General features: G+C 38.0%; 1 protein-coding gene across 1 annotated transcript in view; it reads right to left on the reverse strand.

The window, feature by feature from the left end:
- Positions 1-26,108, reverse strand: part of LOC126176534 (intermembrane lipid transfer protein VPS13B) — a 238,167-nt gene that overhangs the window by 153,105 nt on the left and 58,954 nt on the right. The window contains exon 8 of the mRNA XM_049923691.1: positions 23,040-23,236. Within this exon, the coding sequence (XP_049779648.1) occupies positions 23,040-23,236 (197 nt within the window). The remainder of the gene's footprint in view (positions 1-23,039; positions 23,237-26,108) is intronic.

Consider the following 26,108-nt stretch of genomic DNA (forward strand, 5'->3'; position numbering starts at 1 on the left):
CTGTAGAAACCTCTTCAAAGAACTGGGTATACTAACTACTGCCTCTCAGTATATTTACTCCTTAATGAAATTTGTCCTAAATAATATATCTCTTTTCCCAACAAACAGCTCAGTTCATGCGTACAATACCAGGAACAAAAATGATCTGCACAAGGACTTAAAAGCACTTACTTTAGTTCAAAAAGGGGTCCACTACTCAGGAACACTCATCTTCAATAATTTCCCAGCAAACATAAAAAATTTAGTTACAAATAAAGATCAGTTTAAAAGGCGCCTGAAAGACTTACTAGTGGCCAACTCCTTCTACTCCATTGACGAATTTTTTAATAGAAACAAATGATGTATTGTATATACTCATACTATTAGTATTGTAATGTTACTTAAAATCCGTCTTGATTGCAAAAAATTTTTTATTATTTATTTTTGCAATCAAGACGGATTTTAAGTAACATTATAAAATCACTGATTGCTGTTGTCCCATAAGACATTATGTCTGTTTTTGCAAATATTAGTATTGTTATTACAGATTTTAAAAAATGATGTATTGTATAAACTCATACTATTAGTATTGTTATTGCAACTTAAAAAAAAAAAAAAATTGACATGTTCCACATCCACGAGGATCTCCTCAGCACGGATCTATGGAACGAAAAACTAATCTAATCTAATCTAATCTTTGTACATTTTAAAATTATCTTTACATAATAGGAATGACATCTTCAGCTGCATTTATAGGTCCTATTTTATTTTTTATTAATTTTGGTCTTCCATTACATTATCTTCAGGCCCTAAGTAATCAACATTATACATTTCACACATGGTGGAAAAAAATCAATAGCTCCTGTGCTGAACCTTCTTTCTTGTTGCAGCTGAAAAAGCAAAGTATAACACCACACAAAAAAGAGGGACTTTATAACATGCTCTCAGAATGTAGCCCACTACATGTAAGCCAGGAAAAGAAAAGTTACATAAAAGTACTACATCAGAATATTGAATACACAGAACATTGTCTCAGTACAGATATGAGAATACCCATAGCTAGAGAAAAAGACTTTGAAACCCCTGGTGTAGTGATTGATGACTTTAGATTGTTTTGTGTGTATAGATCACCAAATGGCAAGATTAGCATCTTTCTAAAAACACTGCCAACTTACTAAGAATAAATATGAAGAAAAACATAGTTATATATGGAGACTTAGCACTGGCAAGGGGAAAGAATCAAAGCCAAGACAAGATTGTGAAGAACTGTTAATACAATACAATACGGAGGCAACAGTATTTGCACCGACAAGAGTGTCTTCTCAAAGTCAGGCAGTTACTGATGACATCATTACTAATATTTGTAGGTGTAACTACGAGTGAAATGTCTGATCATCACAGACAGCTGATCTGCTTCATGTCATGGACAGCTGATCTGCTTTCACAGAAATAAGAACATAATATCAGAACCAAAAAACAAACAACCAAAGATATCAAGAACATCAGTGAACAAAATATTAACATCTTTAGAACAATGTTATGCACGAAAACTGGATGAAACCCTACAGCTACAGATGTAAATGAAAAGTATGATTCATTTATTACAATAATTAAACACTATTTTAATACAGTAATCTCCAAAGTAAAGTAATGATCAGACAAAGTGGATTACCAGCAAAATAACAGAACTGCAAAGGAAGCTGCACGGTCTGAGACAGGGGGGTGAAGTTGAAAATTACAAAATGCTATGAAAGAAATAGAGAAAAATAACAAGAGGGGCAAAAGCAAGAGCAATTAATGCCATCATAATGAACTCAAAAAACAAGGTAAAGGCAGGGTGGAACGCAATTAATGCTGAAAGAAAAGAAAAAACTGGATCGAACAAAGAAACAGATATTGGGTCTATGAAAATAGACGACAAATTGGTTCAAGATGGTAGAGAAATAGCTAACATACTTAATGATAACTATATAAATGTGGTAGGGAACTTAAAATTGGAAAGAAATTGTCCACACAAGAAGGTTAATAAAAGTCCAAGAAATCAGCTGGTGATGGCAAAATATTGGAACATATAATAAAGCAAGTAAGTGAGCATACAATCTCACCATTGCTGGACAAAGCAAACAGCTCTTTCAGTTATGGAATTTTTTCAGAAAAACTAAAGATAAGCAGGGTGGTACTAGTGTACAAAAAAGGGAAAAGGATGACCCCAACAACCACACACCAGTTTCACTGATACTAGGTTTCTCAAAAATCCTGGAAATGCTTATGTACAATAGATTAGTTGATTATCTGGACAAGTACAACATTCTTATACCATCACAGCACAGTTTCTGAAAAAGTAAATCAACGAAATCAGTGACTGCCAGTCTCACAGAATTTATTATATAGTCCTTAGACGAAAAACAAGTTGTTGTAGTAGTAGTAGTAGTAGTAGTAGTAGTTTATTCATCCAGAGACAATTTACATTGCATGGATTTCATCAAAAAAATACATAGTATATATATACACACATATAGGGTGAACAATACTATACAAAATACAGATGTGCATAGTAGACTACATCAGACCACATTGAAATAGCATGTACAACTTTGATTATTTACATTGATGTATGAGAAAGACTTTTTACATGGAATACACAGTTGATATTTACATATAACACATACAGTTCTAGCACTTTTGTACATATTATTTATTTAGAACATAGCAACAGTCAGATAAAAATTACTATTGGCACAGAGTACATAAATATGATTGTTTAGTATGGAGCTATTCCAGGTATTCTTTTACACTATAATAGCAGTTGGTCATTAAAAATTTGAATACTGCTTCTTTAAATGAAGACAATTTTTTTATTTCTTTTATCTTTACCGGTAGTTTGTTATACAATCTACTTCCTTGTATGTTTGTTTGTTTCTGCACCAAAGCCTTGTTAACTCTTTTTATATGAATGTCATTGCACTTTCTTGTGTTGTAAGTATGTAGATCCGAGTTGGATTGGAAATTGTTAATATTTTGTTTTATATTAATTACGCTTTTCTGTATATAGAGGCACGGTAGGGGTAGAATATTCAGCTGTTTAAATAATTGCTTTGAAGGAGTTAGCCTTGAACTGTTGGTAATTATTCTAACAGCTCGTTTTTGTAGAGTGAAGATGGTTGTGAGATTTTTCTTACTATGACCCCAGAAGATGAGGTCATAGGTAATAGCAGAATGTATATAAGCAAAGTAAACAGCTTTGCTACATTCCCTACTACATACAAAGCTAATAACGCGTAAAGCAAAGCAAGCAGAACTTAACTTATGTGAGAGATACAGGATATGGGATTTCCAGTCTAAATTTTCATCTATAATTACACCTAAGAATTTTGTGGTAGCAACTCTCACAATTTCTTTATTTTGTATTCTGAGATCTAGATCAGAGTGTGACTTTGCTTTCCTGTAATGGATATAATTAGTTTTAGATATATTTATGGTTAATTTGTTCACTTCAAACCAATTTTGCAAATATTCTATAACTCTGGTTGCAGATGTTGGCAATACCCGGTTTATGTCAGTTACTACAATGTTTGTGTCATCCGCAAACAGGGTTATATGAGTACCATTTACTGGAATCTTGATATCATTTATGTAAAGAAGAAATAGGAGAGGTCCTAGAACACTCCCCTGCGGTACCCCTATTGGCACAGTCTGAATATCCGATCTGTAAACAATACTTTGGTTTTTACTGTTTGTTGCTGCAATTTCTACTACCTGTTTCCTATTATGGAGATATGACTGAAACCACTTTTTAGCTACTCCTCGTATACCGACATATTCTAATTTGTCTAGCAGGATATCATGTTGGACAGTATCGAATGCCTTTGAGAGGTCCAAATTTATTCCTATTGTACTGTTGTTCTTATCTAGCCCCGTTACAATATTTTCAATGAATTGGGTGATGGCTGACTCTGTACTCATTCCTTTGCGGAAGCCGTGTTGGTTTACAGACAATAGATTGAATTTCTCGAGGTAATTTGTAATTCTGTTTTTCATGACTGTCTCTATTACTTTTGAAAATACCGATAATAAAGCTATTGGTCTATAGTTTCCCACTTCATGTATATTGCCCTTTTTATACAATGGTTTTACTTTTGCAATTTTTAATCGTTGTGGAAAGACGCCTTCCGAAAATGATATGTTTATGATGTGTGAGAGTGGGTCTGATATGACACTAGCACATCTCATCATGACTGAGCAAGGTATCTTGTCAATCCCAGAGGACATTTTATTCTTCATTGTTTTTATTATTTGATTAACTTCCAATTTGTTTGTGGGAGGTAGCAATAATGAATTCACACTTTGTTCTTCTGGGATTGATGTTCTACTAATCTTAGGACAATTTTTATGCAGATTGATTGGACTATTTATGAAGTAGTCATTAACGTAATTTGCTAAAGTACGATTTCTGACTAGCACACCTTGATCATCTTTTAAAACAAAGTCATCTGGATTTCTAACGTTTTTGCTTGGGCCTATTTCTTTTTTTGCTACATTCCATATAGCTTTTGATTTGTTTGCTGACCCAGCAATTACACTGTCATTGTGCATTGTCTTGGCTTTTTTGATCACCTTCCTGTAAATTTTCTTGTATGTCTTAACATAATCTGTGAAGTGTTCATCTTTGTTATCTTTTTTGAGTTGACTGATATGTTTTAGTGTTTGACTAGATACTCTAATAGCGGGTGTTATCCACTGGCTTGTGTTCCTAGGCATGACATTGATCTTTGTGAGCTTTTTTGGGAAACACATCTCAAATAGGGACATGAATGTACTAGAAAAAGCATTGAAAGATTCCTCGGTTGTAATTTGTGCAAAGACATCTTCCCAGGTTTCATTAGCTAACAACTGGATGAAAGTATTTACTTTTTCTGTATAGAAGTGCCTTTTGTATCCCCACTTATATTTTACTGCCTTGGGGATAGAGTAATTTATGTATGTTAATAGTGTATTGTGATCCGAAAGACCTAAGTTTACATTTAGTGGCTCAGTGATACCATTCTCCATATTTGAGAAAATATTGTCTAAAAGAGAAGATGACAGTTCTGTTATTCTGGTGGCATCTGTAAAGAGTGGTTTCATGTGGAAGCTGCTGAGTATACTCAAAAGCTGTCTTTTTTCATCACTTTCAATTAACAGGTTAATATTAAAATCTCCACATAAAAATAATTTCACTTCATTACTATAAAAAGTGTTTAATGCTGCTTCTATTTTTTTGAAGAACATGTTTTTGTCACCCAGTGGAGATCTATATACTGTAATGACAACTAGTTTTTCACTCTTCTCCTCAGTTTTTAACTCTATGGCACATGATTCAAAATGTTTTTCTATATTTAGATGGTCCAATTCTGTTTTCACTTTGAACTGCAGTCCTACTCTAGAGTAAATGCATACCCCACCATTTTTAAAAACACTTCGGCAATAATGTGTTGCTAAATTAAATTTGTTTATATTTATGAGACTTAATTCACTAGCCTTGCACCAGTGTTCAGATAAACAAATACAAGAGACATCAGCAAGATTATTTAAAGCTACTTCTAGATCTAGTACTTTGTTTCTGAGGCACTGAATATTCTGACACATTATCCTGACTGTTTTACAAGTATTTTTTCTTTTGTCATTACCTGGTAATGTGCTGCTCTTTCCATAGTAGTTGTGACTTATCTGCAAATTTTCTTGCTGATTTGTCACAATCTTTTCCATTTCTTTGTCTGAAACCATAAAAAATCCTTATTTAATGATGTAGATGTACCTTGTCTTTGACTCCTCCTTAGGCAGTGTTGTGTTGCTGCAACTGTTGTTGATAGTTTTGTTGCTGCTGCTACTGTTGTTGTTGGTTCAGTTGCTGCTGCTGTTGTTGTTGCTGGTGCTTCTGTGGCCGGAGGTGGTGGTGGTGGTAATGGTAGTGGATGTGGTGGTGGTGCTGACAGGATTCTTCGTGCTGTTGGTTCAGTAGTAGGTTCCTCTATTGCTATTGTTTTTTGGATGGTCCATTTGCGTGCTGCTCCTGTTTTTGCTGGTGTTTCTGCTATTGGAGATTTATACCATCCCAGTTCAGTGGCTGTCACTTTGTAATTGCATTTAATTGCTTCCCTTGTTAAGTTTCCTAACCTGGCCTTACCATTTCTGTTAAGGTGAAGCCCATGTTTCGTAAAACATTCTCTGTCAAGTGTGCTTGAGTCAATTAATTTCACATTGCTTACTTTTAAGTTTCGCATTAATTCTGTGAATTTCCTTATTCACACATGACCATTCAGGTAAATCATGCCTGTGGGTAAAGTTCACCAGTAAAATGTTTGTATTTGACAGTACTAGCAAAAGACTCAAGAGCTGTTTATACATTTTCATAGCATTGTTTTCGTAAATGTCTTTAGCTCCAGCGCAGATTACAACACTGTACTGCTTGTCATAGTTATATTGTATGATGTTTTCCGTCACTTTTTTGAAACCAGCACCTGGTTTAACCATGCCTGTGACTGTCGTTGATTTACTATTTTCTTGCAGTTCTTGAGAAATTCCTTTGGCGTGACTGTCTCCAAAGACGTCGACTTTTGATTCTTTCTTCTTTGTCACACACGTCAGTTTTTGTTTATTTGTATTTATCTATAATGCTTCTGGATCTCTCCAAAGTGTTTGACACTACTGACCATCAAATACTGATAGGAAAATAGGAAAACCAAAGTATTCAAGGGCATGCAGACGAGTGGATAGAATCACACTTATGCAACAGGAAACAAAATGTATCAATAGGGAATGTATAAGTGTCAGAAACCAAAGCCATCAATATGGAGAGCCACAGGGATCTGTAATGCCACCATTACTGTTTAATCTGTCGGTTAATGACATAAGTGTTGAAGAGAAGGAAAATAAAATATTGTATGCAGATGACATGGTACAACTGAAAAATGACCAAAATGTGGTACAGCTTGAGAGAAGAGCATACATATCTGCAAACACCACAGCTCAATGGCTCCTGGAAAACTGACTTGTTATAAACATAAAAAAGGAGGTTTGTGGTGTTTGGAAATAAAGAGAAGGCTGTGCACATGGATTTAGAGGTGGATGAAATGAGACTGGAAGAAGCATTATCAACTAGATTCTTAGGTGTTATAGTAGATAACGAGCTGAAATGGACACAATATATTTGTACTGTCTGTATGAAACTCAGATCCATCACATTCATCATGAAGCAGCTATTACAGTATGCAGACAACCAGCTTCTGTGCACAGTATACCATGGATTCTTTGAACTCAAATATTCAAGAAATAAAATGGTGTTCACATCATAAAAAAGCAATAAGGATCATATTAAGAAGAAATATTTCTGGAAACTGTTTCAAAAGATAATTTTACACCATTATACATGTATAAAACTACAATATTTGTCAAAAAAGATAGTGCAGAGTGTAGTACATACACTACTGTACATATACAAAACACATGAAGGAAGAATGTCATACAAAGCATATCCCACTGACTGATAATGCTTGGAAAACAACCCCAGTACTCAGTATCAAATTACTAAGTAGTCCGTCTAAAAAACTGCTTGACAATGTACACGACACTTAAGTTTTCAAAGAACCTCAAAGGCTATCTGATGGAAAAGGAATTTTACAATATTGAAGAGTACTTATCACATTAAATTTGTATATATTGTTACTTGTAATCAATTATGTTAGAATGTTATAAAAATGGTTAGGAACTATGTGATAATGAATGTTTTCTATTTTTAATGTGCCCTATATTGCATTTACATTTACTGCACACCATTGTAATCCTACAGGATCACTCAAAATTGAATTCAGTTGCATTCAATTCAATTAATTTCAATTGTTTGTGGTGTCAACTGTGGCACCATCTCAAGTTGATGTGCTGCCACAATTCACACCACAAGCACGACAGATGGTTATCCATAATCAACTGCAAATCGAGTAAGACCTAAAAATACTGTTAAATGTATACATCCCTACCACAAAGATATAGTAAACATTGTCATGCACGATCTACTGGAAGATGGGTGTACAGGGAGATCGAACTGTAATTAATCTAATGTTTTTTTCCACAGTCTTTAGTAGTAGGTGAAGCATATCTCTGGATTCTTCAGGTAACACTGGTTCTTGAAAATTTGGAAGGAGGTTTTTCTGGGATAAGTGTGGCCTATCTTCAAACTTCTACCAATTCATGTTTTTCAACATTTGCATGATGCTCTCTTGTGAGTCAAACAACCTGTAACAATGTATGGAATATACCCCACAAACTTCAGCAATATTCTAACATGAGACACAAAAGTGATCCACAAACACTCTTCATTGCTGACTGACTGCATTTTCCCATTTTTCTGCCAGTGAACCAAAGTCTGCCATCTGCCTTGAGCCTACATACTCCCTGGAGCATGCCTGAAGTTACAGCTACTTCTGCTGATGACTTCATCCAAGATAACATGCAGAATCCTCCTCTCTTCTAAAAAGTCCTCAATTCAGACAATTTTGTTTGATACTTCATGTAATTGTACCTTTATTAATAACCCTTGGTGTGATACCAAGAGAAATGATTTCCAAGAGTCGAGAAATACTGAATCCATCCAACTGCCCCAACCCATGGCTTTCAAGGATGTCATATGACAAAAACACAATGTACACATGTGTCACACAGAATGATGAATCAATTACCATAGAAAGCATCAGTACTTCTGTCAGATTATCAAATGGCACATGCTAACTTTTGCTTGGAATGGTGACAGCTCAGTCGACCACGATTTTCTTCAATTTGGTAACTAGAGCAAATAGACTGTTTTGCTTTACAGCAAAAACATGGCTTTACTTAAGTTGCATTAATTAGCAAAATCTAATAATGTCAAAGAACAGCTTCATCATATACCCACTGCACCATCTTGTGAACTCTACGCAGATTTCTGCAGCTGAAAACATAGCAGGAACAACAGCGATACATTAGTTTCTGAATTAATAAATTAAGATTTTTATTCAAATTTAAATTTTATTACACTCCACACTGTTCTGTAAATAAACTCATAAGACAAAAAGGTTAACAACCTTTGTCCTTTGAGGGACTTAACAACTACTGTGATTTACAGCAGTATGGCTAAACAAGCTTCTGGACAAATAAGACGTAGGTATTTAACCAATGGAGTCACAATAAATCAGACTGGCCAGATTACTTTGGTTGATATTGGCATTTAGCATATTGTTCTGCAGTCCCAGAAACTTTCAGTGTTATTCTAATTCAAGGACACAGAGGGTCTTTACAACTCATTTTCAGCAAACTAGATAAGAGGCAGCAGAGTCATATCTCAGAGAGGAACTTGGAAACATGTAGCTCTGGACAGGAGCAAGTACAAGAACACTGGTTAAGGTTTTGATGAATAGTTGATCATATACTTGATAGAATGCACCTATAGAACAATTCATGAAGAGAGGAACCCTCCAAGGCATATGGACACTTATAAAGAAGCTTCAAAAGAAACAGACTACAGTGTAATGTAAGTAAACAAAGTGTAGGGGTATAGATAGAGAGATGCTGAATTTCACTGTGTTTGGCTGACAAAAGAGCAATATGAGAATTATTCAGTGACTAACATTGTGGAATAGTGTTTAAAGATGTCTCACAAAGCCCAAAGAAATTCTGGTTATATGTAAATGCTGTTATTGGTACCATCAACAGCATCCAAACACTAATGAATGAGAGAAACAAACTGAAGTAGCAGAGCAAACACACAGATGGTGAACCCAGTTTTCAAATGTTTCTTTGCAAAGGAAAATCCAAGGGTAGAATCTTAGAACATATTTTGAACTCAAATGTAATGTGGTATCTTGAACACAATTCCAACAAGTTTGAATTCTGAAAACATCCTTCATGTGAAACTCGACTCATGCTATTCTCAGATGACATTCCAAAAGGTACGGATCAAGGTAATTAGGTGGATGCTATAGTTCTTGTTTTTCAAATAACATTTGACTCAGTACAACACCTATGCTTATTATCAAAAATATGATGATATAGCTTTTCAAGCAAAATCTGTGAGTGGTTTGAGTATTTCTTGGCAGAGAAGATGCAGTATGTTTTCTTGGATGGAGAGTCATTGGCAGATATAGAAGTTAACTTCAGGAGTACCCCACAGAAGTTTGTTGAAATCCTTGCTGTTCATATTCAATATTAATAACCATTCAGATAATATAAATTGTAACCTCAGGCATTTTGCAGATGATTGGTTATCTATTATGACATATCGTCTGAATAAAGCTGCACAAATATTAAGTCTGATCTTGAAAAATTTCAAAGTGATTGAAAGGTGGGCAATTTCCTTTAACTGTTCACAAATGTAAAATTTTGCACAACACAAAATAAATCATGTAGAATCATATGGTTAAAATATCAGTGAGTTATAGTTGGAATTGGTCAACTCATGCTAAATCCTAGGGGTAACATTTTATGGGGATATGGAATGGAACAATGACATAGGTTCGGTCACAGGTAAAGCAGGTGGCAGGCATTGGTTCATTGGTAGAATATTAGGAAAATCCAATCAGTCTGCAAATGAGATTGCTTACAAAACTCTTGAGCGATTCATTCTAGAATACTGTTCAAGTGTGTTGGATGCGTAACAAGTACGACTAACAGAGGATACTGGATGTATACAATGAAGGGTGCCATAAATGGTTACAGATTTGCCTGACACATGGAGATGCTGGGAAAAAAAAAAAAACTAACTGGCAAACGCTTCAAGGAAGACATTAACTATCCCATGAAAGCCTGCTTAACAGAGCTTCAAGAACTAACTTTAAGAGATGACTCTACGAATAAACTACAACCTCTATGTATCACTCATAACAAAGACATGGTTGTTGTTGTTGTTGTGGTCGTCAGTCCTGAGACTGGTTTGATGCAGCTCTCCATGCTACTCTATCCTGTGCAAGCTTTTTTATCTCCCAGTACCTACTGCAACCTACATCCTTCTGAATCTGCTTAGTGTATTCATCTCTTGGTCTCCCTCTACGATTTTTACCCTCCACACTGCCCTCCAATACTAAATTGGTGATCCCTTGATGCCTCAGAACATGTCCTACCAACCGATCCCTTCTTCTGGTCAAGTTGTGCCACAAACTTCTCTTCTCCCCAATCCTATTCAATACTTCCTCATTAGTTATTTGATCTACCCATCTAATCTTCAGCATTCTTCTGTAGCACCACATTTTGAAAGCTTCTATTCTCTTCTTGTCCAAACTATTTATCGTCCATGTTTCACTTCCATACATGGCTACACTCCATACGAATACTTTCAGAAATGACTTCCTGACACTTAAATCAATACTGGATGTTAACAAATTTCTCTTCTTCAGAAACGTTTTCCTTGCCATTGCCAGCCTACATTTTATATCCTCTCTACTTCGACCATCATCAGTTATTTTGCTCCCCAAATAGCAAAACTCCTTTACTACTTTAAGTGCCTCATTTCCTAATCTAATTCCCTCAGCATCACCCAACTTAATTCGACTACATTCCATTATCCTTGTTTTGCTTTTGTTGATGTTCATCTTATATCCTCCTTTCAAGACACTGCCCATTCCATTCAACTGCTCTTCCAAGTCCTTTGCTGTCCCTGACAGAATTAAAATGTCATCAGAGAACCTCAAACTTTTTATTTCTTCTCCATGAATTTTAATACCTACTCCGAATTTTTCTTTTGTTTCCTTTACTGCTTGCTCAATATACAGATTGAACAACATCAGGGAGAGGCTACAACCCTGTCTTACTCCCTTCCCAACCACTGCTTCCCTTTCATGTCCCTCGACTCTTATAACTGCCATCTGGTTTCAGTACAAATTATAAATATCCTTTCGCTCCCTGTATTTTACCCCTGCCACCTTTAGAATTTGAAAGAGAGTATTCCAGTCAACATTGTCAAAAGCTTTCTCTAAGTCTACAAATGCTAGAAACGTAGGTTTGCCTTTCCTTAATCTTTCTTCTAAGATAAGTCGTAAGGTCAGTACTGCCTCATGTGTTCCAGTGTTTCTACGGAATCCAAACTGATCTTCCCCGAGGTTGGCTTCTACTAGTTTTTCCATTCGTCAGTAAAGAATTCGTGTTAGTATTTTGCAGCTGTGACTTATTAAACTGATAGTTCGGTAATTTTCACATCTGTCAACACCTGCTTTCTTTGGGATTGGAATTATTATATTCTTCTTGAAGTCTGAGGGTATTTCGCCTGTTTCATACATCTTGCTCACCAGATGGTAGAGTTTTGTCAGGACTGGCTCTCCCAAGGCCGTCAGTAGTTCCAATGGAATGTTATCTACTCCGGGGGCCTTGTTAGAATAATTAAAGTGCACATGGTAGCATTTAAGCACTCGTTCTTCCTGTACTAAATATGTGAATGGAAAGGGAAGAAGACCTAATAACTGGTACAATGGGAAGCAACCTTTGCCATGCTCTTCACAATGGTTTGCAGTGTATGGATGTAGATGTAGATCTGATGTAGATGTGGACACAGGTGATCTCACGTTACCACATTAGTATTTTGGCTCCAATTCTACCACAAATTCCTCGTCTTTCATTGTCATTAATACACTGCAAGCAGCAGAGACGTTTTTGGACAGGAATAATCATATGTGAATAACATGAAACACAGAACATATGTAATATAGATGGAGTGATATATTTATAACAAAAAATAGTAGATATTTCATGACATGGAAAAGCAGGATAACAGAAATAAACAACATTCATGTTTGACACAAGTCTCCAAAGGTGAATATCAGACTGCCCATATGGAATATGATCTCCTTGGGCACCAAATCACCTTTTGCACCTGTTATTCACACTGGCTATCAAATTGTTGAGGTGTCATTGGAGGATAGTGTCCCACTCCTCTCTCAAGGCAGTTTTCAGTTCTTGGCACAGTTCAGCAAGCAGTGTTCATTGGGAAACATTTCTGCCAAGATCATCCCAGCTATGCTCTGGAGGTTTTAGGTAAGGGGGGGGGGGGGGGTATGCAGGTCTTTCAACATAATATTCACTTTCCAGTGTGTCTGACACCTCGCCAGTTCTGTGTTGGCAGGCAAAGCTGGGATATACCACACCCATAAACAGACGGACATGATCCAAAATAATCTCCCTACAATACCACTGTGCTGTTACAGTGCCTCAAATATAGATATGCTGCATTGTTTGACCATTGCGCAACATTCTGAAAGCCATCTTTTCTCAATCCCCTTTGTTAATAGGACCTGCTAATAGCATTTCCCCAAAACAAAGCTTGAAAAGTATTTTGCATTTCCTACAATGTAAAGTACCTCGTCTATCCTCAGCAGTGGATACACTGAGTTATCAATGTGAAATTTCATGCATTTTTACTTTACTATTTCAACACCATCTATATTTCAATTGCTTCAATTACAGCTGTTTCTCAGTCTCCACACGCTCACTGTGTTGCTCGTTTTGTAGGCACAAGCCTTGCCAGGTCACATGGCCTGCAGGGGCTGGGAGGGGTATGGGCAGGGCAGGTCACAGCGGCAGGAGGGCAGGAGATGAAGCACTAAATATGCAGTAATTTTTGCAAATTCTGTTGTGCCACTATAACAATATTTTTATGCAAATAAGGCAAAACTGTATCTACTTCTGAGAAGTACACATTTTAGTTTCTGCACAAAAATATGCAAAAATAAACAATGTCAGATTTATTATCTTTAGCAAAATATCACACATAAATTATTTGGTTAAAAACTTAAGCAATATAAAGAACCATGGGCACATTAAAAGTTCACAAAAACACTTGTAAGAAGGGGGAAGGAAAAGTATGAAGTAGAAGAAACTGAAGCTGGATCACCTCATAAATACTATTCGAGAAAGGAACATGCAATCCTTTATAAACTGAAGGCTTCCTTACAAGAAGTGGAACTTTTCAGAGGCAGCAAATATTCACTGTAAAATCTAGAGCACAGCTTAGGCTCAAAATTAAAACAATTAACAGATGAAAGGTCATTGTGGAAAGAGATGATATTGTAGCATGGTGATGTCAATTTTTGATGACAATATCAAAAGAAAACTTCAACGATATTCTTTGGCTCAACAAAACATGGGTAAATGCAAGCCATTCAATGTGTACAGGGTGGGCCAGATAATTCATAACAGGCAGCATATCCCAATCCATTGGAAAAGGTAGTAGACTGATTCTTCTCCATGCAGGCACATCAGCAGCATTCACAGAAGACTGTTGTTGTTTAGATCAATAAAAACCACTGATTATCACAAAGAAATGAATGAAGACACATCATTTCAGTGGTGGTTTAAGAACTCTCTTTTCAAAAACTTTAGTAAACCTTCAGTAACAGTTATGACAACGCCTCACATCATTTGACTATTCTCGATAAGGCACCTACAGTAACTTCCAGAAAACAAGACATTATCGACAAAAAAAAAAAAAAAAAAAAAAAACCACTCTCATACCAGATGACTGTAGAAAGGATGAATTACTGGATCTGATGGCTCAGAATTAAGCACCTATACCACTGTATGTTGTAGATGAACTGGCAAAAAAATATGACCATAGGACCTCAGATTGCTACCATATTACAGCAATTTCAATTCTATTAAAATCATATGACCTCAAGTTAAGGGTTATGTGGCAAGGAGCAACAAAAAAAAAACATATGCTGGCAGAAGTGAAAAATTTGATCCAGAGTGCTACAATCCAAACTTTGTTGTCAGATTGGCATAATGTTATAGGACACATGAAGGAAGAAATAATGAAAGCATGGGAGAATGAATCTTTAGTGGAAAATTACACTAAATAAATTTTTGTTTCATTAAATTCTGACAGCAATTCTAGTTACCACAAAGATAACAGTGAAAGTGAATCAGATGTAAGGGCGTGCTTCTGTTAGTCGTAGAGTGTTACCAAAAATTCTGTTGTGGTCAGCCGTTACAATTTTCTCTCCTAATTAGATAATTTGTTACACTGTGACTCATGTGAGTGAATGCTCATCTTATTGCTGTTATTCATCTACAATGTACAATTACAGTATCTTTTGTACTGCTATCCCTACAGCAGCTGTGGCCACCACCACTGCCCTCACCACTACCTACAAGGACGGCGGCAACAGTTAGATAAGTAGATTTCTAATTTCTTTTTAGGCACATGTGCAACTATCAATCATACAAACACATGGCATGTTGTGTACGAGGTAGCAACATTGCTCTCCTACACTGGTACCTGTCAATCACACAGAATCTGAAACAGAGTATCACATTATCTCACTTTCCCACACTTCTTGCTAATCACTTGCTTCTGAAGGGTCATGATGAAATTATTCTACCTTCCCTGCTTCTGCTAGCAGTCTGATTTCATGCCTGATACCCTCTGTGTAAGATGACACATCTCATCGCAAGTGACACACATCATTATACATTGTGCACATTTCAATAATGTCCACTTTCCCTAATGCATTTAAATAACTAACATTTATACTCTCTTTTAGAATATTTATTCATGCCTTTACTTGTTGCTTGGTCTTACTGACATAGCACACACTGGATGATTCCTTTTTCCGCACTGCCTCAGCTACCAGCAATGGGAATTCCGCTGCTATTACCTTATCTGTGGCATTCAGTAAATATGTTACACATATCCCTACTTCCATTTTTACCAACACATTATTATATATTTTGGAACAATAGCCTCTGTCATTCCTTTTATGTCCATTTTTATTTGGCACACTCATTCCTCTCCAGGCCCTATTATCAGCCTTCTTTTGAGTTGCACGCCTTTCTCACTACCTCATTTTATTTTCACTCTGGCAATCTCTGTTCACTTACGGTCTCTACTAACCACCAGATTCCTGCTTGCCTTTTGCTTCAGGTTCAGTCCTGTTTACAAAGAGTTGCCTCTTTTTTCATACCCTCTGTATCAATCTCGCATTCCGATTCCACTGGGCACCAAAAATTCAGGGTAGAGTCCAGCAGATATTCTACATTTCATATGCTCACGGGCTGCCTCCAGTTCAGTAATCTTATATGGAGCACAAAATCCTGGGTTATACTGAACGGTTTCTTGATCTCACTAATTCTTTATTTCCTTGTCGAACATTTGTTTTACCCTTGGAAACTCTCAGTAAGTTACTGGTGTTGTGTTGCCTGAGATTGTTGGCTTCTTTGTGTTGTGGGAAGAGTCTTGTCCCAGTTTCTGAAACAATGTCGAAGCTTTTCTATTGGAATGTGTGAAGTCAGCATCCCTGGTTTCCTTGTGCAAACTTTTCTCCCCTTTGTTCATTCAAGGAATTCATCAGTTCATATCTGTTTCTTGGTCCTCACTTTCCTTGAATTTATAATATAGCTGGTTGATCACTTGGGTCCATGCAGGGACGTACTCTTTACAGCATCCTACGTGTACATTGTTTTTGGCAGAGAAACTTTGAGCATGGGCTTGGTATGGCAGGAATCTTTTCTACTGACTCATCAACACTTTTGAGAATTTATTCCAATCTGCTTTCTGAAAGTTCCAATGTGATACAGAAGCAGATCACATTGGAGGAATATGTAGGCTATAGGTGGTGAGAATGGGGCAACATTATCTTCTGGGAAGGAGCGTTCTGATGATAGTACCTGTATTATGCCCAGATGTGTCCACAGTTGACAGGAAAAGTGCAGGTGTGCTCTCTGTACCCCATCTTCTAGCCTTGAATGTGCCCTTTTCTTTCACATCAAAATGGAGATTGAAGTTGATTACTTCCACACAATATGACAGTCTTTTTAACTAATTCTTCGCATACGATCATTACCAGCAAAATTTAAGAGTTTAAGTTATTGTTATACACAATGTCATTGGTGAAAAGTGCAACACCGAGAAGGACTTACCCGAATGCGCCACACTCGGTGGAAGTGGTGACGGATGTGCAAGCAATACTTGATACGTTTTGCAGCGAGATGGGGTACACGTAGGCTGAGCAGAGCCCTCTCGTGTCGGTCTGACAGGGTCAGTGATGTGCCTAGTGTAGTCAATGCAAAGCTGCCACACACGGTGGGAACAATAAAGTGAGTGCCAGTATGCCTTGTCAACATCAAAGGGAGCCATATTGGCATAGGAGCAAGTTTGAAAGGGGCGTAATGATTGGTCTTTGGGAAAAGGGGTTATCACACCGTGACATTTCAGCTTGCACAGGGCACGCTGCTACGACAGTGAAGCGTGTGGGGAAGCAGTGGATAGAGGAAGGTCGTACGTAGCATCAAGTGGGAACTGGACCATCGAACATGACCACAGCACAGGATGATAATCATTTTGTGCACTCTTTTCGAATGAGTCCCACTTCAATGTGTCCTACAGTGATGGCCGCATACATGTCCGGCAGTACCGTGGTGTGTGCAACCTGAAGGGCTGCATTGTAGAGTGACGTAGCGGACAAACACGATGTGTGATGGTTTGGGGCACCATTGGTTACAACAACCAATCTTGCCTCGTACATACTGCGGGCACAGCAACCGGTATTTAACGGCGGTTGTGGAACCTGAGGTACCCCCCTGCTTCAGGCATCTCCACAGGCCATATTTCAATACGACAATGCCCAGCCACAAATTAAGAGGAATGTACAGGCCTTCTTCGAAGAGCGACGGGTACCATTGCTTCCCTGGCCTGCACATTCGCCAGACATTTTGCCTATCGAACATGTCTGGGATATGGTTGATAGGCACCTGGTGTGTCAAGGTTCTCCAGTAACCGGTGTCACAGATTTGTGGGCTCGGATACAAACTATGTGGAGGGAAATCCCTGAGGAACATAGTCAGAACCTTATTGATTCAATGCCACAGTGTGTAGCAGCTCTAATTGCAGTGCATGGTGGCCACATGATATACTGAATAGTAGTGCTCAAAGGACATGTACTGATTTGAAAAGGTATTAATTTCTTACTTGTAATGTACCTAACCTGTGGTATTAAATTAATTGACTTCATGCATTTCCTTCTTCATGTTGCAGTTTCCACAAATGGTAGCGTATTTAAAAAAAATAAAAAAAAATAAAAAAAAATAAAAAAAAAGAAGAAAAAAATTGGAAAAGAAGGGGTAGCTGCAGAACACTTTTGCCCAATATCTCTACTTATCTGTACTTACAAACTCTTGGGAATAATTACAAGATCAAATTATTTCCCTGGTACCACCTGAATAATATGGATTTACACCGCGTAGAAGTTGCTGTGCCTGAGGCTCTCCTTGATTACTAACATAGAAACTGGCTACCAGAAGACACTCAAGACCAGAGTAGTATTTCTTGACCTGTCAGCAGCTTATGGCATGTGTAGCATAAGAATCTAATGCCAAAATTTCTGGAAACAATACATTGCAAGACTCTGGGTAACCTCTTAAGCACTATGTTGAGCAATTAGCTGTTTAAAGTACAACAAGGTGAAAAGAAGTGCATATGGCATGTACTTATCGGTGGCTCACCTCAAGGCTCTGTTCTCACTACATAGCAGACATGCTAAACTAGACCTGCCAAAAAAACTCTAGTGTGCAGGTGACCATGAAATTTCATACCAGAGTGAATATGATGAGCACCTAACGAACAGCTTCACTAAACTTTATGAATATTTTAAGATATGGCGACTTAAAGCTCATCTTTCTAAAATGGAAGTAAGCCTTTTCCACCTCTCCGCACACCTAGCATCAGCAAAGACCAGCCCACAGCTTGGTCCTTCTTGCATAGTCAAATACAACAATAATCCAAAATCTCTTGGTGTCTCATCTCTGCAATTATATTAATGATATCCTGAATCCTAATGTGCTTGATTGCATCATACTTTCTAACAGCACTTTAGATACTCCTTTGTGTCAAACATATTTGCACCCCATTATCAATATGGAATTTCATCTGGCTGTGTATGCCTTACCAACACTCCAGCTCTGCAAATTCACTTTTGTTTTTGCAGATGGCTCTCACTCTTTTTCCTTGCAAGGCACATCATGACTGTTTTCTTATGCCCTTGCTTAATTTGTGGGCACTTTCTTCTTTTTCTGTGCATATCATGCACACACTTCATGCAATCTATTACATGGTGACTAGTTTGTTTATAATTGATAGATGTTACAGTGCTTCGATGCGCAAATGGACCTCTGTGCCCTGGCAAGTTTCACAGTGAACACCACATCACTAACAAATTTTCAGTTTCTCAATAACTACTCCTAAAAATGGAGGGATCAACATTGGTTTTCCCAACTGACACTCTTCTGTTATTTGCTCCATTCCCCATTACTGCTGGTTCTGTCTTCCCTATTCTTTTGTCTGACAGACAGTCCTGCACTACATGGACTGGTCTTCTGCACCTGAAACAATTCATTGCTTTTATTTTGCTATGCAGTGCTGTACCTCTAATTCAGATATTTACCTTTTCATTGCTAAAGCAATCACACTTTCCTCTCTCAAAGCAATCTCTATTATGTCTGCTAATGTCATTCATTATCTCCAAGCATGCACTATTGTTTTGATCATATCTTCATAAACAAAGTTCTACTTAGTTTCCAAGTGAGCACAAGGTTGCTAGTCAACTCTAATCTTGCAGTGTGCCTCAAATAGCTTTGCTATAGTGATGTTGCGTTGCATCAAGCTGTAACCACCATTGCTCTATATCTTCTTCATGCTCTTGTCAGTTTGCGAACATTTTGCATACTTAATGATCTAACATTTTCTTACTCAGGCAAGTCTCCACAAGAATCGCACACAAATCTTATTAAGTGACACTTAGATCTCTAATTAACCATTTGTTTTGCATCAAACCCATTATCATAGTTTTTAAAAATTTCAACAAAGTTCCATCCCACTCTGTGCTTACAAGCTGGAAAGCTATACCACAATCATTGATATTTTTGTTACCATTAAATGATTGTGGTATTAAGTTAAGTTCTTTCAACAAACCAGCACATTTCCCACTGGGTGACTTTGTATGATAGTGCCGTTGCACAATTACATCTCCATCGCCTGACATGCCTGCTAGGTTGTTTCACTCACTGTGTGAAGACCTCCTTCTACTCATCATCCATTGTTGCATGCTGACTGTGTCCTCAAAGCACCATCAGTTGCTGCCGCACTGCTGCCGGCTGCCGTCCACAGTGACTACCTTGGTAGCACCAGCTGCTGTCAGATTGTTGCGATCTTTATCAGTAATATTCATTTGCAATGAAGCACTTCATACAATTTAACTGTGAGACAACGTTCTCATCATCAGGTTGTTGACACTCACTTCATCATGTTCTTTAGATAAAATGAAATGAAATAAAAGAAAACAAAACATTAACTATGTGTCCTAGTCTTCTTATCCACTTCACACAATGCAACCATGCAGCGTGCTACGTCATCCTCTTTAGCGAGTGGGCACTATTAGTATCCACAGCAGAAGAATAGGACACAGCCAGCTGTACAGTCACAGTTTGTGAAATGAACAGTTTTACATAAGATGAGAACCCATAGTCAAATAAGCTTTTTATTTTATTTTATTTTATTTTGTGCATGCCATAAACTGAGTGTCAACACCCTGATTATGAGAGCAGTCTCTCAAAATGTACAGCTGAACTTTATCAAGTACTATTAAATTGGATGAATGTAAATAATCATAATACATAAAGTATAGCAACTGCTGCCTCATATCCAAGAAATGGGCAATAATGAAGTGCTGTGAGCTTTCTGGCTTCTCTCTTCTTTCACTTCTGAACTGACAGAACTTTACTTCACATAAGGCTTAGTACGTTTAAAAAGGATTGGTGACCCATTCCACTAACTCATAAGCACACAGTTGCTGCTTAACTAAAGTAACTCAACTGCACTTGTAACACCATAAACGTAGTCTATTGCTTGGTCCAGTAAGTGGTCTAGACATTCCTTCACTGTGACTGTGGAGGTCCATCCAACTAGCTACAATGTGGCACTGGCTAACCATACTGTTTTGGAATAAGAGAGCTTGGTGTGGGGAATTTGGACAAAGAGAAGTACAAACAGGTTTAAGGTTTGTCGGAGCAAATGTTCTGAAAATATTGGATCTGATTATAATTTAGAGGAAAAAAGTGTCCTCAGAGGAGATACACACAGCTAAGAATTGAATGGCAGAGAAAGGATGGAAACAACATCCAGGCCTGAGACTTGACCAAACTGGAGTTTCTCTACACCGACTGTCCCGCGCCCAATTTTTACCCCTTCACACTCATCCGTCTAGCTGATTAGCTGCTTGCAAACTTGGTCAATCTTACTGCAATCGTCATTCCCAGGGATTGCACTGAGTGCGTGTACAACAGTGGGGTTATGAGAGCAGTCTCTCGAAATGTACAGCTGAACTGTATCAAGTACTATTAAACTGGATGAATGCAAATAATCATAATACATAAAGTATAGCAACTGCTGCCTCATATCCAAGAAATGGGCAATAATGAAGTGCTGCGGGTTCATCTAGTCAGGCAAGTGTCTCATGGAAATCCTCATTCAACTACAGTTTTCACTACAAAAGAGGCATTGTGCATTAAAACAAGGTTAACCATTACAATTCTGAGAAATCATATTCCACAAAGAGTCAAGGTACTTTTTATGAGGGTGAGTCAAATGAAAACCTTAAATATTTTTTAAAATATTATTTATTGTGCATAAGTGGTACAAAGCTGTATCACTTTTCAACATAATCTCCCCCCACGTTCAATGCAAGTCCTCCACCACTTATTATGTGCATAAATTCCTTTAGGAAAAAAATTCTGTGCAACCACTCATGCACTGTATGGTGTACCTCTTCATCAGAACAGAACTTCTTTCCTCCCATTGCATCTTTGAGTGGTCCAAATATATGGAAATCACTTGGAGCAAGGTCTGGTGAGTATGGTGGATGAGGAAGACACTCAAAATGCAGGTCTGTGATTGTTACAACTGTTGTATGGGCAGTGTGGGGCCTTGCATTGTCATGTTGCAAAAGGATACCTGCTCACAGCAATCCACGTCACTTTGATTTGATTGTGTAAGATACACTGATGACAGTGGTCCCTCTAGGCATGTAATGCTCCAAAATGACACCTTTTTCGTCCCAAAAGAGAGTCAGCATAACCTTCCCTGCTGATGGTCTGTTCGAAACTTCTTTGGTTTTGTTGATGAGGAATGGCGCCATTCTTTGCTCGCTCTCTTCGTTTCTGGTTGGTGGAAGTGAACCCAGGTTTCGTCCCCAGTAATGATTCTTGCAAGGAAGCCATCACCTTCTCGTTCAAAGTGCCGAAGAAGTTCTTCATAAGCATCAACATGTCATTCTCTCATTTCAGCAGTCAGCTGCCGTGGCACCCATTTTGCTGACACTTAGTGAAACTGGAGCACATCATGCACAATGTGGGGTGCTGACTCATGACTAATCTGTAAACATGCTGCAATGTCATTCAGTGTCACTCGGTGGTTTTCCTTCACTATGGCTTCAACTGCTGCAATGTTCTGTGGAGTCGCAACTCGTTGTGCATGACCTAGACGAGGAGCATCTTCCACAGAAGTCACACCATTTGCGAACTTCCTACTCCATTCATTGACTTGCTGCTGTGACAAACATGCTTGTACTGAGCCTTCATTCACTGATGAATTTCGATAGGTTTCACACCTTCACTATGCAAAAACCGAATAACAGAACGCTGTTCTTCCCTGGTGCAGGTCACAAGTGGGGCAGCCATCTTTATACTGATACTGCAACAGTATATGTGCATCTGCACTATGCTGCCACCTACAAACCATTCTGCACACTGTTTGTAGCACGTTTACCAACTTGAAGGATAACGGCGTGAAATTACAAATTTAACGTTTTCATTTGACTCACCCTCGTACTTCCTCCTACAAACATCTTGCAAAATGACCACAATGGTAAAATCACAAACGTTCCAGGTCATATGTAGACCTACCAGCAGTCATTCTTTCTATGTGCCGTTAGTGATTGGGAATAAAAGATACTGGTACGCAAAATACCTTCTGTCACAAACCATAACATAGCTTGCAGAGAGCAGATTCAACTACACAGTACCTTCAACGAAACTGAAGCCTGCTCCATATAAAAACCAGCGTGCATTGTAGGACCAGGTACTGGAATGTATTGGTCATTTTCCCACTCCTCTGTTCCATGTGCTGGGTATAGTGAAGGAACAAAGCTCAAAGCCCAGCCAGCCCATGATTCTTCTGCTTTTTCTTCATCATCACCTCCATTATCATCTTCATCACCATCTAGAAATATGTTCTAAATTAGTATTATCAGCAAAGAAAAATCTGCAGCACAACCAATAGCATATCAAAACAAAGGAAAATCCAGGGGGAATAATGACAATATTATGAAAAGGATAGACTGCTATTCACTGTATAGTGGAGATGTTGAGTCACGGAGAGACATAACAAAAAGACTGTTAGAACAGAACCCTTTTGACCAAAAGGCCTTCTTCTGAATTAGATAACATGTGCACACATACATTCACGCAAACGCAACTCATACACACATGACCACTGTTCTGACTTTTGAGGACAGTCTACTCTAGTCTAGACAAGCCCAACTATTATCCCTTCAGCCTCAGCCATTATGGGGTCTAGCCTTGGCAGCCAGAGACAGTGGTCATATGTGTGTCAGTTGCATTTGCGTGGATATGTGCATACGTGTTGTCTTATTAGGAAGAAGAATTTTTGGCCGAAAACTTTCTTGTGCCTATCTGCGACTATGCATCTCTGCTGTGTGGTGAGTAACAATCTATCCTTTTTATACTAAAATCAGCATATGGAAACATGTAGATAGCTGTAAAATTGCTATTTATTAGAATCAGGGGCTCCTACCAGAAAAGGGGGAAATAGCTGGAAATGGTTGGAATCTTAACGGTATATGAAAAGGCTTAAAGTGCCTTAGAGCAACCCCTCATCTATGAAGTTCTAGAGGAAAAAAATAGATGGCATGTGTAGTTAATTTGGCACTAACGTCACAACTATTTGGATGCTGAGTGAAATCTGCAACATGTAATCATGTATTGCCACAATAAATTTTTGTCTATTTGTAGTGTAGCATCTGATCAGTTGCAAAAATTGTTTGGAGGGGTGGAAGTTAGCAGCAGTTAAAGCTAATCAAGACAGTATGTGGAGAATAATAAGTAGGGTGAACACTCTTCAACACAACAGTTGTGAGCCTGATGCCTGTTTAGCACATAAACCACCTGGACTCCCCTTCCTCAACGCTCGTTCCTCAGAATATGAGCTTCCATTTCACCACCAATCTCAGCTCAATATACAGTAATTTTTTCACTCTTGTTATTCTTCTTTCTTTTATTGATTGTTTACCTTGCCTTACCTACTCATTTCATTTATTTAATTATTCCTCTTTACAATTGGACTGTACTTACTCTTTTGGCTCATTTATGATTTTCCACTAAACACTGACCTGCTTACAATCTCTCTTCTAGTTCTAAATTCTCATTTTTCAAATTTCATCTAGCAGCACAGTAGAGTTTGGAAGGAAGTTAAATGATATCAAATGGAATACAGTGGTGAAAGTATATAGTTCCACAGACCCTTTAAAGTATCAAACATCTATGATGAATGCACGCAGACAGAAGCGCAAATGAAAATTTGTACCAAGGTGGGGATTCTAGCCCAGGTCTCTTGCTCACTAGGCAGATGGGCTAACAATTATTTCACCCTGGCACAGTGGCTTTGTACAACTATGCGAACTACCCCAGCATGTAGAATGAGATTTTCACTCTGCAGCGGAGTATGTGCTGATATGAAACTTCCTGGCAGATTAAAACTGTGTGCCGGACCGAGACTCGAACTCGGGACCTTTGCCTTTCGCAGGCAAGTGCTCTACCAACTTGGGCAGCTCAGTTAGTAGAGCACTTGCCCGCAAAAGGCAAAGGTCCTGAGTTCGAGTCTCGGTCCGGCACACAGTGTTAATCTGCCACGAAGTTTCTTACCCCAGCATGCCTACCTCCTCAATCCAAATTTCCATGCACCACGATGTTCAAGTTTAGGGGGCATACCAGGTGAGCAGAGTCATGAATGAGAATTTGGATTGAGGAAGAAGGCATGCTACGGTAGACGGTGCAGTTGTACAATGTCACTGTGACAGTGTGGCGTAGTGATTAGCACATGTGCAAAAGACCTGGGTTCGAATTTTGGCCTTGGTGCAAACTTTCATTTGTTGCTTCAGTCTGCATATACACATCATATTTCTTTTGAAACTTCGTGACACATTAAAACTAAGTGCTGAACTGGGACTCAAAGCCAGAGCCTTGACTTTTTCAGGCATTACTCTTACCAAGTGAACTATTCAGGCAGAACTCACAATCCATCCACAAAGGGTCACTTCTGCTAGTACCTCCCTCCCGTTTCCCAAATTTCATGGAACGAGAAGAAAGGCACATTTATCCTTAATACAATCATCATCATCATCATCATCATCATCATCACCGATAACAAGAATTTTTATATGCCATTCATCCTCAGCCTCTTATAGATAACTATCCATCATTAACAACAGTTTCGCAGTACAGTAGACCCTTATGAAGTCACTTCTTAATAACCATTCAGGAATGAAACCACGAGTGTTATAAACATAACACCAGGAATAAAACTGACCTTCATTATTCATGGCTTAGTGTGATTCTTAACCAGAAACAGTCAAATAAATATGTACAGCCACTCCCTTGGGATTTTAAAATGCTGATGGACAATAAGAACAAGTTTAAAAGAAACTGAAAGTTCTTTACTTGGCAAATCCTTCTACTCCATTTTATTTATGTGTATTAGGAGGGGACACACACATAGTGATTTGTAACCTTGTAACCATTCATTCAAACCAGCACGGAGCCATATTTCCCTTGCAGAAATATATTATTTTTGTCAACCAGTTTGACATAAATCACATTATGTTGAGATACAAAGAACGCAATCCATGGTATATGAAAGTAACTAAGTAATAATGAAAACAATCAATTACTGACAAAATTATTTAATTGGATAGATCAAAAATCTACTTACCAAGTGGCAGCAGAATGTACACATAAGAGATTGTTGTAATTGGCAAGCTTTCACAGCCAGTGGTGCATCAGTCTTTCCTTCTCAT

Source organism: Schistocerca cancellata, chromosome 3 (genome assembly GCF_023864275.1).
Source record: "Schistocerca cancellata isolate TAMUIC-IGC-003103 chromosome 3, iqSchCanc2.1, whole genome shotgun sequence".
NCBI lineage: Eukaryota > Metazoa > Arthropoda > Insecta > Orthoptera > Acrididae > Schistocerca > Schistocerca cancellata.